The 17,034-nt window shown below is 44.5% G+C and overlaps 1 protein-coding gene across 3 annotated transcripts in view; it reads right to left on the reverse strand.

Annotated features, from left to right (window-relative positions):
• The window catches only part of cadm2a (cell adhesion molecule 2a), a 415,145-nt gene that overhangs the window by 106,236 nt on the left and 291,875 nt on the right, over positions 1 to 17,034 (reverse strand). For all 3 annotated transcript variants that reach the window (XM_083777571.1, XM_083777570.1, XM_083777572.1), the window contains one exon: positions 5,354 to 5,503. In XM_083777571.1, the coding sequence (XP_083633697.1) occupies positions 5,354 to 5,503 (150 nt within the window). The remainder of the gene's footprint in view (positions 1 to 5,353; positions 5,504 to 17,034) is intronic.

Raw genomic sequence — 17,034 nt, forward strand, 5'->3', positions numbered from 1 at the left:
CAGACCCACCCACGCACGCACGCACACACGCAGACCATACATCCACTTTTACTTACGTCCACTTTTACCTGGACATGTCCTCTTTTGGGAGGCTGTGCGGGGGAGGATCCTTTCGGCCCCCTATGAACCTCCGCTCGCCCTACGCGCCCCAATCACCCAGGCTGGGCAACGGCCCAGTTGATGCACGCTTCCTTCCAGCTGCCGGACGGAACCTACATGCAGTCGCCGTATGCGCCCGCCTCACCGAGGCTAGGCCATGCCCTACAGAACCAGCCTCACGAGGCTATAGGCCATGCCCTACAGAACCAGCAGCCGGGGGGTTTATGCGTGTACAAATTATAGGACAGCCGCATGCATGTGCAAATTAACGACAGCCATGGACAGTACACATGGACATTACCCAGTTACCACGCGTCACTTTTATTTATACTGCACACATGCGTACATTTCATAGCACAATTCTGCAGATATAATAAGGCAGCTGGTATTTTAATTGCATCAATTATTGTTTTCTGGTGACTCATACTGTCCTCCTAATATGCCAGGTGCCTGTGTTGTTTAATTACTTTTTGAGTGGTGCAACCACTCCTACATTCAGCAATGTCCATGTACCTGTTTGTATGTATACCTGTATGTACTGTATGTGTATGTATGTGTGAGCACGAGTGCTGTGCGCATGCGTGAAATTGGAACGAGAGAAGTATGTGACATGGCTGCCACCTGCTGGACGCAAATCCAACTTCTGACTGCCACGGTCTGTGAGGCTGCGCACGCAGCACAGAAACAGATGTTGTGGGCGTCCATCTTGTGCTAAATAATGCTAGCGAGCTAAAATATAGCCATCCTTGCTCTAGAAAGCACCAATGTTTCCATCTAGACCACCGGATAATCAGCAAAGACCTCCGAACATCGCGCTAATTGACCAAACCACGGAGAGCTCCGCTGTTGTGCAAAAATAATAATAATGAAAAAATAGTTCTCAGCGACGCGGATTGATATCCATAATAAAGCTAATCTGACGGAGCAGAGAGAGAGAGAGAGAGAGAGAGAGGAGGGGGGAGAGAGGGGAGTTGCACCACTCGTTTTTTTTAATTTACTTTAAATAATTTTGTAGATATTTTTTATGGAGCCTTATTCTTTCCCCGATGCTATTAATTCCCCCCCCCCCCCCCCCCCCCCAAAAAAAGAGGAAAAGGTAATAAAAAACACGGGCACCTCACATATTAGGAGGTCAGTATCAGTCACCAGAAACACATTACGGGTGTTTTTGATGAATCTATGGTTAAAATAAAGTTTGAAGTTGCAATGGGTTTGTATAGTATGGGGCCAGGGCAGCTAATCAAAGATAGGTATATACCTGACGAAGACCCATAAGGGGTCGAAACGTTGTCATCCTTATATTCTAAATACAATTCCTGTGGGAGCTACAGTGTGCAGACTACTTCTCCTTCTCCTGTATGTATCTTTTTGTTCAGCACCTGAAAGTTTCTTGTAGATGTGCGTACTTTCCTTTCCATCGTATGGGCATACCTAACAATGGATGCCAAAAAATAGGACAATTTTCATGTGTGTATTTTTATATAAAAAGTCCATAAAATGTAATTACTTCCTTGAAATGAAAACGTGCTACGTGATGACGTGTTGAGGCTCACATCAATAAAAGACAATCAAAATGAAGCTCATCCGTTTGATTCCCATTGCTGCATCGTCCTTCAAACACAGGTGGTTTAGATTACAGAAATACTTTTTAATCTCATTCAAGTCAAGATGACATCCAGTGTATTACTCGTTTTAAACTTAATCATCACACTAAAATAATGATGTAGATTAGAGATAAGCCCCTGGCTTTGCTGCTGTCTCTCTGTCACTTTGTAAACAAACCACTCTGCATGTGCGTCTGCATGAGACGGAGAGACGTCCCATAGCCTGGAGGGATGCGACGCTCTGATTGGTTCAGAAACTGAGACCCTAGCGTTTGAGGCTGAAACTTCTAAATAAAATGCCCAAATTAACCATTTCACCCCGTCTTTAACCACTTTAAATTTGGACATTTTCCACTGTTTTTATACATAGTATTTTATATTTTAACAACACAAATATTGTATGGTGGTCCTTGTCCTAAAATCATTTCAAATGAGGGTCCATGACAAAATGCATATTCATTTGACATTAAAAAATGTTTTACAACCATTGCCTTTATAGTCCACAGACCACTATTTGCTACAGTGTTTTATCTCTGGGACCCTGATGTACACCTACACCAAACCATCTGGGGTAGTGTCCAACACACACACCTACACCAAACCATCTGGGGTAGTGTCTAACACACACACACACCTACCCCAAACCATCTGGGGTAGTGTCCAACACACACACCTACCCTAAACCACCTGGGGTAGTGTCCAACACACACACCTACCCCAAACCCTCTGGGGTAGTGTCCAACACACACACCTACCCTAAACCACCTGGGGTAGTGTCCAACACACACACCTACCCCAAACCCTCTGGGGTAGTGTCCAACACACACACCTACCCCAAACCATCTGGGGTAGTGTCCAACACACACACCTACCCCAAACCATCTGGGGTAGTGTCCAACACACACACACACACACCTACACCAAACCATCTGGGGTAGTGTCCAACACACACACCTACACCAAACCATCTGGGTTAGTGTCCAACACAAACACACCTACCCCAAACCCTCTGGGGTAGTGTCCAACACACACACACACCTACCCCAAACCCTCTGGGGTAGTGTCCAACACACACACCTACACCAAACCCTCTGGGGTAGTGTCCAACACACACACCTACCCCAGTAATGCTCTCATCTGGGGTAGTGTCCAACACACACACACCTACACCAAACCATCTGGGGTAGTGTCCAACACACACACCTACCCCAAACCATCTGGGGTAGTGTCCAACACACACACACCTACACCAAACCATCTGGGGTAGTGTCCAACACACACACACCTACACCAAACCATCTGGGGTAGTGTCCAACACACACACACCTACACCAAACCATCTGGGGTAGTGTCCAACACACACACCTACACCAAACCCTCTGGGGTAGTGTCTAGGGTTGGGATTCGTTAGGATTTTAACGGTTCCGGATCCTTCCCGGATCCCTCTTAACGGTTCCGGTTCCTAACGGTTCCCTTAACGGATCCTAATATAATTTTTTCCCCTTTTCTTCTGACATAAATGATGCTTATATTATAACTAACCTAACCAAGTACATAATAAAAACAAATGAATTAATTAAATTATTGAAAATGCACTTTACAAGTATGAGGTGGCACTATTATTTAAACTTCACCACCACCACCACCAGCTAGCCACCACAACAATATCATTTTTACTCTATATTGCAATTTGCTGTATATTAAATACAGTACACATTACAATAATGATATTGTTGTGGTGACAAATGTTGTCTTTAATGTTCAGATTAATTTAATATGAAGGACCCCTTACCCTAATGGAAACAAATAGTGCTTTCTTGGAATAAAGAAATCCTTTTAGCAGACCTTGTATTGAACTGTAGGCTACGTTCCTGTGCTTTTTTCTGCAAACTGTTTATAAAGTAGGCTAATCAATCTATGGAGGTATATGCACCTAAACGCTGGGCTCTCAACAGTCACGCGATTAATTTAGAGCCAAATCAAAAGCAGTTGAGTTGCTTATAAGTTGTAAAAAATAAGTGCAGAAAATTGATTTGGCATGATTCATAAAATATCAGACAGAAAGACGTTGAGACATTGGCGTTCTAAATTAACACCATTAACAACAGTTGTACAATACACCTAATGAAAAGCTCTGTAGACATTAGTAGTTTTTATTTTCTATTACGTTACTAGCCTGGGGAAAGTGAACCAGCCTTGCATCATCCTCATCCCCCGCCGGCTGTGGTGGAGCTGCGGGGAGTGTGACTGTGTGAGCTTTCCGCATGGCTCTCAAACGCGATTTGCCTAGATTATTCTCGTGAGTTGTGGACTCGTGTAGGCGTATTGATTTTGAGTTGTTTCATCAATGTGGACGTGCAACTGGTACAAGTTGCAACAACCTTTGCAGGGAACTATAGCATAACATTTATTCCACTTTGCGTGCTCAGCCTCAGAGTCATTTCCCTCTCAGTTAACCACACTTTGGAGATCTCTTCGACATCACTCGCTCCGCAGCGGTGAGCGGTCGCTGAATGCACAGAACAGTGGGCGTATCCTCCCCGACCCCACACACTCCTTTAGGTGGGGTGACGTCACCTCAGGCTCTGCTTGCATGCATGCACATTGCACATTGCACAGACACAGCGGAGCTAAATGACGACTGATGAGAACCGTTTGGGGAACCGTTAATAAAAAAACGATGGAACCGGCTCCGGATCCGCAATGTCGGAACCGGGTCTGAAATGGACCCGGTTCCGAATCCCAACCCTAGTAGTGTCCAACACACACACCTACCCCAAACCATCTGGGGTAGTGTCCAACACACACACACCTACACCAAACCATCTGGGGTAGTGTCCAACACACACACCTACCCCAAACCATCTGGGGTAGTGTCCAACACACACACACCTACACCAAACCCTCTGGGGTAGTGTCCAATACACACACACCTACCCCAAACCATCTGGGGTAGTGTCCAACACACACACACCTACACCAAACCACCTGGGGTAGTGTCCAACACACACACCTACACCAAACCATCTGGGGTAGTGTCCAACACACACACCTACACCAAACCACCTGGGGTAGTGTCCAACACACACACCTACACCAAACCACCTGGGGTAGTGTCCAACACACACACACCTACACCAAACCAGTAATGCTTTCTCATCTGGGGGCTTGTGTTATCTTTTTAGAATAAATTGCTAATACAGAATTCAAGCAATCAATCAATTTATGATTTAATAACAAGCCTTCTTAATCTCCTTTTGCGTCAAGACAAATAATAATAATTTAACAATCCATGTGAAATTAAACTGTTCTTTATTTGTCTGGCTGCACCGTCTGAAATCCAATCAGTGGTTCTCCAAAGTGGGTCCATTCAGCAACATGGATTTGTGTGGGGAGGACAAGACAGAGTTTCAATTTACCCGAGTATGTAATGACAATAACAAGACTGGGAATGCATCTAGGATTCCAGATCCTCAGACAGATGACCGCACACACACACACACGCACACACACACACACGCACACACACACACACACCACCACCCAACCACAAAGTTTATGACCGCTTGCGTGTGTGTGCGTGTGTGTGCGTGCGTGTGCACTAATGATATCTCTCTGTGTTCAATCTTTGCCCTGCCCTTGTGACTCACCTTTCTTGTCCCCGAAAAAGAGTGTCTGCTGTGCCGGGTTCGACCACTGGAGGGAGGTGTTGTCGTTGTACTCCACCCGGCAGGTCATGTTGGCCGTTCCTCCCTCTGTCACAGTCACATTCTGGACCAGAGGATACTGGCCGCTGAGGCCTGTCATACAGAGAGAGAGAGAGAGAGAGATGGTACATGTTAGTAGAGGACAATAACCCATTCTGACCTGAGATCAGATTCATACGAGGTTTCCGCCGGACACACACTGGTCTGATGAACCCATTCTGACCTGAGATCAGATTCTAAAAAATGTCAGTCGTTCTTCGATTTTTCAAAAATAGCAGACCTACAAGCTCGTATCGCGCCACTCGGTGGCGCGATATGAGCTTGTAGATCTGCTATTTTTCAATAGCTAAAGCATAACATGATGCCGACACCAAAATGGGTGCCCGGTCAGAATGGGTTAAAAAAGCCTGACCCATATCCTATACAGTATATAATTTTTTAAATTGCATCATGCCTCCAACAATGGCACAACAATGCACATAACTAAAAGGAAATTAAGGAAAGCAAGACCAACCCCAAGGTGTGTTTTGCGTCTTTGCGTTAAGGCTAAACAGCCTAATTACCTGGCTCCCAGTTTAGCTGGGATGGACAGCCACCGCTGTGTGCTAAATTGGCCTCCTAACACGGAACACATGGGAGACGTTTAGCCCGAGGACTAACCCTTGGACCTTCTGCAACGCGGGGATGCCCAATTAAAAACCACTCTCCACGGACATGTGTGTGCACGTGCACGCTGGATGCCTGCAGCCCTATAACTCACACGCAGACATGAAAGGGGCATTGTTTGTGTTGTGCTGTTTTTTCTAAGCGTGCAGGGGGAATGCTTGGAATTCAGGGAGGAGAGGTGCGGGGCAACGGCGGGGAGCCGATGTGGGATTTTTTACACACTGATTGGCAATTACACACTTTGCGATCCATGTTCATTTAATTGGAGCTAATTTAATTGTGTGGGTCAGGGGTGCACCGTGCACCTTTTATGAATACATAACGGACAGTGGTTATATCATGGACCCTCAGTTTGGTGTGTATTAAGGCCATCGACCCCCATAACCCGAGAGTGTACATATATGGAACCAAATTTGATCCTATCTACAGTATCAATCATTCAGCTGGGGACCCCCTGGAACCCCATCAAGAACCCTATATGGTGTCACAGACTCCCAGACACCGACAGTTGGTGCCTGTGAACATGGCAGTATGACCTAGACTAGATAATCTGTCACTAATAGCTACAGTATGTAGTAGTATACTGTAGCTATACTTTTCAGCACCATGGAGAGTTCACTGCAACGACCATGCAACCTCCACTATAGACTATAGTGACCTTTTTGGAGAGACCAATAGAAGAATGTGTGTATGACCGACCTACCCATACATTATTTCCCAATTATTTGGGAGCTCACGTGCAATATCCTCGTGGTCTGACGGTGGGCACTGACCCACAGGTTGGTGAATTGTTATAAAAAGAACAACTTGTTTTCAGCACCATGGACAGCGCTACTCAAAGAAAGCACTTTGTGTGGATGTCGCTATAGGTGTGCTGCATTCTTTATGAAAGATACAAACATAAACAGCGTGTTATTATAGGATGATGGGATCCTGAAGCATTAGTCCATGAGTTCAATATCCTGGACAGCTTTTTATCACATAGCTGCTATCTGCTGCATTCTATACGCTTCACTTACACACTCTATCTTCTTTAAATATCATGACTTTCTATTTACTTTTTTCTATTAATGTTATATTATACCACTAAATTATCTCAGTGTTTTGTCAATACTTGTTTCTAGGCACGTGCACACCGTGTGTACTTATGTGTGATGCAACTGTGTGTTTTGATGACTGCATGGATGTGCATGTGTATGCCTGTGTGCAGCAGTCGTGCACATATCTACACTTTTGTACAGACACACACATTGTATGTAGGTGTGGTGTCAGTTTGCGTGCACGTGTGTGTGTGTGTGTGTGAGAGGGGGGTGTGTGAAGGGGTAAGTAAATAATAATAACTATAAATCTATCCTGTCCCCATCCCTGGAGAGGATGGCTTTTAGAGAGTCTGAGCAAGAACGGAGGGGGGGCATTATTCATTACGACTGAAGACTAACCCTCCCATCCCCCCAAGATAGGATAATAGAAAAAATAAAAAGTAATAAAGTAAAGCGAGAAAAGGAACATTTCTCCATTTGTATTCCGCACCAGGCGCGTTTCGTCCAAGAAGGGTATAGAACTATACCGAACGCATTGCAGAGCGCTGCTTCCCTTAGAAATCATCGGCCAGCCAATTTCACGTTACGCCATTAGTGGCTAATGAACACACTTGCAGCATAAGCACAATCTGAAAATAGCGTTCGTTCCCGAGGCCCGAAAACAGAGAGGCCTCCTCCGGTGACGGAGTGGAGGAGGAGGAGGAGGAGGAGGAGGTGGAGGAGGAGGAGGAGGTGGAGGAGGAGGAGGAGGAGGAGGAGGAGGAGGAGGAGGAGGAGGAAGAGGAGGAGGAGGAGGAAGAGGAAAAAAAAGAGGAAGAGGAAGAGGAGGAGGAAGTAGAGGAGGATGTGTGTTAAAAGGAGTAGAGGCCGAGCGAGGAGAGAGCAATGGCGGAAGAAGTACTCAAGTAGAAGTATCAATACCACAATGTAGAACTCTCTGTTAAAAATGACGGTATTCAAAATGTACTTTCAGTAAAAGTAGCCTACAAAAGTATTGGAATCAAAATGTACTTAAAGTACCAAAACTGATTACGCAGAATAAAAAAAATCTTTTGAAAATAGCCGATCTACAAGCTCACAAGACATCGTAAGTTTGTAGCTAAAGTCTACAATAGGGCTGAAAGGGTGTGTTTTTGTAATAACGATCCAAATCTAGAAATAGTAGGCTAACTGACGTTTTGAAAGGATTGTAGTAGCGTAAAAAAGTAGAAGAAGAGTAGAAGTAAATGTATTGAAAATTGGAAATACTCTAGCAGAGTAAACAAATTATAATAATAATTAAGTACAGTACTTGAGTAAATGTGCATACTTTACATTTCACCACTGCGAACGAGGGGAGGTGGGGAGAAGTCAAGGAGCACGGGTCATTTATTTTACGGTGTTGATGAAGGGGCTCCTGAGGTTAATCACGCGTACGAGAGAGAGAGAGAGAGAGAGAGAGAGAGAGAGAGAGAGAGAGAGAGAGAGAGAGAGAGAGAGTTTACTTTCCTCCTGCCTCTCCTTGTCTCTCACTCCCCCCCCCAACACCCCCTCTCTTATTACTTCCTCCATTCTTTTAAATCATGTACTTTTGCTGAAGATAAACACACGCACACGCACACGTACACACTACATACTTACTGTTAGCCTGGTTTCCTGCTGGGTTCGCTGCATTCCGTGCATTTGTTTTGTCACTTCGCTTATAGCAACATGACAAAACAAATGCACGGAACGCAGCGAATCAGGCTGGAAACCTATAGTATACAGTATAGTTTGCACCGTATGTTCTGTGGCAGATATGCCCATATGTGGAATGAACAAGCCCGACGCAAATCAGCATATGATATGCCATATGGGCTGGACTCTCCGACATCAGTGCAAACCGCCGTTTGTTAGGCAACGATATCTGTTGTGTCAGACAGACCACAGCTTGATTGTGTCAGACGACACAGCAGAGTTATTCTAACTAATTGATAATCCTTATAGTTTGATTCAAATTACCTTGAGTATCTACATTCAGACCCTGCGAGAACAGTGTGCCTGTTTGAATCCATTTATTACATGACAAAAAAGTGCCACCGTGTCTTACAATAAAAATTGGCAGACACAGCAACCTACACATTGTAGCGATGAAAGAACATCTCCACTGATGAGGGATATTTCTCTATTTTAACACAGTACAATCCTCAGGGTTGAGCATGAAATGAACACTGATGATATTACTGTGCACATTTCTGTAGAGTTCAGTGACCCGTATTAGTAAACTAAAATAGCTGAGCAATTGTTGATATGAGAGAATGCCTGGGTGCCACCAGAAAGACATTCTTGTTTAATACTCTCTACTCTCTTAATAATAATAATAATAATAGCTCAGATTTATATAGCGCTTTTCTAAATACCCAAAGCGCTTTACATGGGAACACCAGGAACAGACTTTATTAATAAAAAAAAGATCAAAGCTAAAACATAACAGAAGACAGGGTTAAAAAGATAAAAGGATAAACGAGACCTCAACTGGGGAAGGCTATTCTGAAGAGGTGTGTTTTGAGTGAGGTTTTGAAGGAGAGGAGAGAGGGAGCAACTCTGAGATGGTTGGGGAGTTCATTCCAGAGTTTGGGGAGCCGAAACATAGAAGGCCCTGTCCCCCCCAGATGCGGTACTTGGCCTTGCGGACCTTCAGGAGGTTGGCTTCACTGGACCTGAGGGAGCGGGGGGGGGGGGGGACGGACATATGGTTCAAGAAGATCGGAGAGGTAGGGGGGAGCCAGGTTATTGAGAGCTTTGTAGGTGGTGAGCAGGATTTTGTAGTGAATTCTTTGTTTGACGGGAAGCCAGTGTAGGTCGTGGAGGAAAATATCATGTATATTTTGTAAATCTCCCTCGCAACAACATTCAAGATTCATCTGTATTATGCCCATGCATGGGGAAATTGTTGTCACAGCCACGCGCACTAAGGCATACGGAAATAGAGACAAAGGCATAATACACAAAAAGGAGGCAAAAAAAGAATACTGTAACATGTGTGTCGGGGATTTATTCGAGAGTGTATTCCACCTGTTCACTTACACATCTCCTCCATTCCCCTCCTCTCCTCTCCCACAGTAAAATCTTCTGACTGGACACATATTTTAAACACTTTCAATCTATAGCCGGCCTATTTTGAACGTGTAGGTGAACTTTTTCTAAATCTCCCAAATCTGTATTTATTTGTAATGTAAAAAAAACAACAGCTTGTGAGCTTGTAGATCGGCTATGTTTGCCATTTTGTCATACACCAATGTATATAGAGCTCCGCTTCAGCGTCAAAGTTGAAGAACCACTGAATGGTGACGATCGATAACACATTTTCTCGGCGGCTATATGCGTCAAGTGGGGCCGACCAGAGGCCACGGTGATGTTTACGTGAGGAGAAGTGTGTGTGTGTGTGTGTGTGTGTGTGTGTGTTTCGTATGCCTAATTGGCCAGTGGCCATTGGTTGTTCTTTCTGCCTACCAGGACCTCAGTGAAACGGTGCTCCTGGGGGAGAGGAGGCAGATGTCCTCATCTGGTTTCCAAGTCTAAAATTAGTGCCTTACTTCAACGTCTGTCCTTTTCCCCCTCTCCTCCTTACTTTCTCCTCCTCAGTCCTCACCCCCCCCCCCCCCCCCTCTCTTTTTCTCCTGCACCATCCTCTGTAGACTCTGTAGACTTAATGTCCTCACTCGAGAATGTATTCTTTCTCCTCCTCCCTTCCTGATTTCATCCCTGGGGGGTATTCTCTCCATCTCCATCTCCATCTCCATATCTCTCTCTCTCTCTCATTTTGTCTGTGTTCCCCAGTATTTCAACATTATAGGTTTTGACCCCCCATAACGTGCTCACACACACACACACACACACACACACACACACACACACACACACACACACACACACACACACACACACACACACACACACACACACACACACACTCTTTCTCCTTGCTCTCCACCTCTCCTATCTTTGTGTTTCACGGAGCACAGGGTCACTTTAATTGACCTGTGTTTTGACTGACGCACAGAGGCTAAGCCAGGTCAACAACTTTCCCATCTGCATGACATTACGGACTAATTATGTAATGAAATGATGTCTTGCCGTATGATCGTGTGCCCCTCGACTAGCATAATAACACTTGACTAATTCTCAGTTTTTTATTATTATTGTTTATTACTTCGGTTTATTCACTCGTAGTCATTATTTATTTATACTACAGACGCGCACATGCACGCGCGCGCGCACACACGCACGCACGCACACGCACACACACAAAGAAAGGAGGGGGAGTGAGAGAGAGAGTGAGAGAGAGAGAGAGATCAGAGAGACAGAGAGAGCGATACTAACTCCTGGACAAATGTAATTGTTTATTCTGCATGTTTCTTGTCCTCTCCAGCATGTGACCTTTCAAGCTAGACCAGCCGAGCCTCATGCTAACCTTTCCTCTAGAGAGAAGCTGTGTTGCTGTATTTTGGTGAATGCCTTTACTTAGTCATTCTGAGAGAGAAGAGAGAGAGAGAGAGAGAGAGAGAGAGAGAGAGAGAGAGAGAGAGAGAGAGAGAGAGAGAGAGAGAGAGAGAGAGACATTCAAAAGCTGACAGACATAAGGCCCAAGGCTGCAGCTGACCTTTCCAGTTCCACTAGAGGTCCACGCAAACACGAGAACCCAACATGCTACCGAGCTCACAGTAGATCCAGACTCTACTACGGGTTGGGTCTCTTATACAGTAACTGACCTCATACAGACCACGGCCGTCTTGCTATTACCCATTCTGACCTGAGATCAGATTCACTCGAGGTTTCCACTGGACACACACTGGTCTGATTAACCCATTCTGACCTGAGATCAGATTCTAAAAATGTCAGTCGTTCTTCGATTTTTCAAAAAATAGCAGACCTACAAGCTCGTATCGCGCCACTCGGTGGCGCGATATGAGCTTGTAGATCTGCTATTTTTAAATAGCTAAAGCATAACATGATGCTGACACCAAAATGGGTGCCCGTTCAGAATGGGTTAATGGCAGGGTGGCAACTAGCTCATACCTCCAAACAGAAATCTGATTGGATTTGGCAGTGTCAAACTCACCAACATTGCAGCGGTACGAAAAGCTTGAATTATCCTCTTTCTATCTGCAAAAATCCACTGTGACATGAGATGAGTGTTGGAGTTTGGAAGTTGGATATAACTCAACAGCCATGCGTACCATCTGTTTTGAATTTGCACATAATGCAGGAAGCAGCTTTGCTGAACACTTTAGTTACTAGGTACTAGGGCATTAACATAATAATCGAATAGTCGACTAGTCGACTAGCAAAACACTAGTCGACACTGTTAATTGACATCCGATTATTCGCTAATATTATTTTTAATATTTTTTATGATTTTTTTTTTTTTTTTTTTTTTTGCATATTGAGACAGGTAGATAATTATGTAGGCACGGTGGAGGAGGATAGACTATGTAATCTGTGTGATCTAAAGCAAATCGAAAATGAAATGCATTTTGTTTTTTACTGTCCATTCTACAACTCCATTAGGGAGAGACTTTTTAATAAGATAGACCCAAACCATGAATTTGTATGGCTGGAGGACTTCGAGAGACTGAAGTGCCTGTTTCAAAAGTACACTTTTTCATTTGCCTCATTCCTTGAGAAGGCCTGGTCAATGAGGAGGAAGGCCATTTACATGTAAAATGGCCTTGTTATGATTGTTTTCGTTTTATTTTATTTTCTTTGTTTTATTTTCTTTGTTTGTTTGTTCTAATAATTTACAAATATGTATGAACAGGAAGTGTCAGTTGTATTCAATGTATTCTGTGAAATGTGTCATATAATCCCATATGGGATGGGCCAAAGTGGCATGACACGAAAATAAAAATGTCATTCATTTCATTCATTCATTCATTCATTCATTCATTCATTCATTCATTCATTCTACAGCAGACATGCAGGCATGCAGCTGTGAGCTCTGTTGTTTTGTTGGTAGTTCGCCAACTTCAGTACTAATCCATTCCTGGCTGATTGTTTTCATATCATACAAGCCTACTGTACGTGGGTTTTGCCGTCACCCCACTCGTGTAGGTGCGGTGGGCGGCGTATCGGCGGTGGCACTAGCAGCAGTCAAGACAGTTTTTCTTTGGGAAAAGCATATGTGATATGCCTCATAGGCTCATAAGATCAATGGGGACAACTACAGTGTGTAAATACTTTTACTATTGGTGAGTTTATTACTGTAGTTTGTTCAACAAGTTAGATTGGAGACGTGTCGTCGTCCGGTACAGTAAAGTATAGCAGGAGTTCCTCCTCGCTCTGCCCAATAGTATCCAGTTTGGTGACAGTCAAACTACAGTAGCTCTTGCCGTGATTTCATGTTTCTTCATGCTTATCCAACAAAAGTCTGCGTGCCGCGTGTGGCATTATTAAAAACAAACAGCGATGCCGCACGATCATAGTTCTAATACGTAGCCGCAAAAGACTCGCGATGGAGTTAAGTAGTTGATCATCTGATTCATAGCCTGGCAGCCTGCTAGCTAGCAAACCTCCTCCTTGCTTGTAGCTCCTTCTAAAAACCAAACGAACTGTGATTGTAACTTGTTGTTGAACATTTAGGGTTGTATGAAAAACATCGCATGGTTCATTGCTCCAGTCTCCACTCTCCAAACATTGTGAACAACGTAACATGCTATGCTGCTCCGTAGAACGGTCTTATGCATAAAAAATAGCAGATCTACAAGCTCACAACGCGTCCATCCGTGAGTCATTGTGGACTTGCAACTTTGACTTGAAACAGCTGAGCTAATTTCGGCCAATCAGAGTGGCATTCAGCGTAATCTAGTAAGAGTGGCGACACTCGCGTTGACTCCCACTGTAACAATGGAATGCGGAAGTGCTCATTCTATCTCAATGGGATAGTTCCAATGTTTGGAACTATAGCCCATAGGAAGTGTGTCGCCACTCTCTTAGTACTATTCCACTCGGCCTGCATTGATAGTGCATTCACCGGCTCTGTTTTGCTTCGCTCGCTGGCTGTTTCATAACACGATGTTTTAATGCTTGATTGGATGGAATAAATATCATATTTTACCGCCGACTAACCGACTATAAATCGATTTTGATGGTAGTCGAGTCGACTATCAAAAATCACGTTTGGTTAATGCCCTACTAGGTACTTTGTAGATTTTGATCATTATTACAAAACATGCATTAACTTAAGCACCTCAGCCCTACATTTAAGGCCATTTGAAAATAGCCGATATACAAGCTCACAACGCGTCGCAATGTGATGCGTTGTGAGCTTGTCGATCTGCTATTTTCAAAATATTTAAATGTAAAGAAAAATGTGAAATGGGACATTCTGCATAATAAGTATACTTTTACTTTCGGTACTTGCAGTAGCAGTATTGATACTAGTTTTAAGTAAAACATTTGAGTACTTTTTCCACCGCTCCATGTTTCTTCTGTTGCACTCATTACAGACTCACTGAGACAACCTCTCCCTGGATCATTGCTGATCGGACAGGGGGGCTGGTTGAGACAACCTCTCCCTGGATCATTGCTGATCGGACAGGGGGGCTGGTTGAGACAACCTCTCCCTGGATCACTGCTAGGGTTGGGTGACGATACGAATACATCGTCAATCGCGATTTCTCGGGACGATTTAGCCCAATTAACATGTAAAGTGTGAGCAACATGTGAATCAATTTGGCCCAGCAAAGTAGTAACAGCGTCCGGGTGGAAATCACCTCCTCCCGTTATAATGTATGCTCCCACAGTCCCCGCACTCAGCAGCATCGGGCACCGGGACACGGCACTTACGGCAGCCGCCAGCCAGAGTAAAGGCTGGGAGCTGGGAGGATGTAGCCTACATGTTGTTTAAGCTCCGGAGTCCAGACCCATGCAGTTTAATAATATACAGTCACAACAGAATGCACACTGCTGTCTCGTGTCTCATCACAATCCCAATGCCTCACCCGTGAAGTCGGGGGGGGGGGGGGGGGGGGGAATAAAAAAACTGTCTACTAGTGTAAGTGTATAGGCTCGGGGATCATAAGTTAGCTTAAAGTTAGCTTAGCGTGTAGGTGCTGCAACCCACTGATTGAACTTCATATCCGCCTGTAATCTAAGTTATTTTTATTGACAACCCTGCAAAAATAGACAGATCTACAAGCTCTCAACGCGTAGCGAACGGCACTGCAAAAACAGTCAGGACGCGATGCCTTGAGAGCTTGTAGATCAGCAGCAGCCAGCAGCCCGGCCGCAGCAGCTTGTGGGCTCCGCTGCTCCTCTCCGAGCCTCCGACGGACCGCCGTTGCGGGGTAGCAAGGGAGCAAGTTACCCTGGCTGCGCAGCTGCGCTGCAGTCTGCAGAAACAGACTGATCTACAAGCTCTCAACGCCTAGCGGACGGAGCTGCAAAAACAGGCAGGACGCGGCGCCTTGAGAGCTTGTAGATCTGGCTTTTTTGCGACCTGCAGTGAGCTGTTCTCACTTTACTTTTATGACACGAATACATCGTTAATCGGCGAATATTTGTCAGACGATGGGCGGTTGAAAAAAATTTGCATATGGCCCAACCTTAATCACTGCTGAGCGGACAGGGCCACTGTGACTGCATGGCCGGAGTGGATGACGTCTGTTCACATGTGGCTGCAGTGCTCTTCTAGAAGCTGCTGTCCAATCGGAGAATCAAAACACTGCCGCTGATGAAAACGCCTACTGGAAACGCCCAGCTCCACTGAAGGGCATTCAATACCGGCAACACATAAGACTTTACAAGCGCTAAATTGAAAAAGGTACATTTGGATTGGTGGAGCATCTGAAACAGGTCAACCCTGCAGTCCAAGAGGCCTGAGGAAAGACGGAGCGGAACCACCATCAGAGAAAGAAGCCTTCTTTCCTCTGGAACTGCAGCAACTTGAAGCTATATGCAACCTGTCTGGTGTGCCTCCATATTCAATCTTGTTTAACCCATTCTGACCTGAGATCAGATTCATACGAGGTTTCCACTGGACACACACTGGTCTGATTAACCCATTCTGACCTGAGATCAGATTCTAGAAATGTCAGTCGCTCTTCGATTTTTCTAAAAATAGCAGACCTACAAGCTCGTATCGCGCCACTCGGTGGCGCGATATGAGCTTGTAGATCTGCTATTTTTCAATAGCTAAAGCATAACCTGATGCCAACACCAAAATGGGTGCCCGTCAGAATGGGTTAAGAGCAATATTGAGACGATCCTGCCAGTGTTTAATGATTTGTGGAATGAGCAGTTTGCCAAAAATGAGAAGCTTGTAAGTCCTGGCCGTTCCATCGATCTTACAGTGACACAGGATGAGCATGGGCCTGTGCTCCCATGAGAACTTTTTAAATATCAGAGCTTTTCATTTACCAAGATTACACATGCATTACTACAGTAATGCTGTGTGGTAGTGACTGCTGCTCACGTGCCTCTATTGCCACAGGTTAAACTTGGCGCTGCATGGTCCGAGTTTGAAGTCAGTCGATCGAACGATTCTCGACATACGTGAATTACACACAGACAGGCAGACGGACAGAGAATGTGTGCATTCATAGTAGGATTACTACTACTACACTGTAAAACCATAATCATTTCACGATAATAGACTTATGTTTAAAAGAAATTCAGCTATTGAATGCAATGAGACTGTGAGATTAATAGACCAGATAAATGCATGCATTGCAATAATCCTTGCTAATGGTACTGTAGTAGATGACTAATATTCAAGTCACAGTGCATAAATCCAATGAGTAGCCTATCTAAAAATCCTAAAACCAAACTATCTAGAGTGAAATATGTTACAAGACAAAACTTTTAAGTGATCAAACTGTAATCACTAATGGATTTTGAAGCAATCTTGCCAGTCCCGATAATGCATGGCCACATTTTAGAAAGCTTGTGTACCGCCTG

The sequence above is a fragment of the Protomyctophum parallelum genome, assembly GCF_964188405.1.
Source record: "Protomyctophum parallelum genome assembly, chromosome: 1".
NCBI lineage: Eukaryota > Metazoa > Chordata > Actinopteri > Myctophiformes > Myctophidae > Protomyctophum > Protomyctophum parallelum.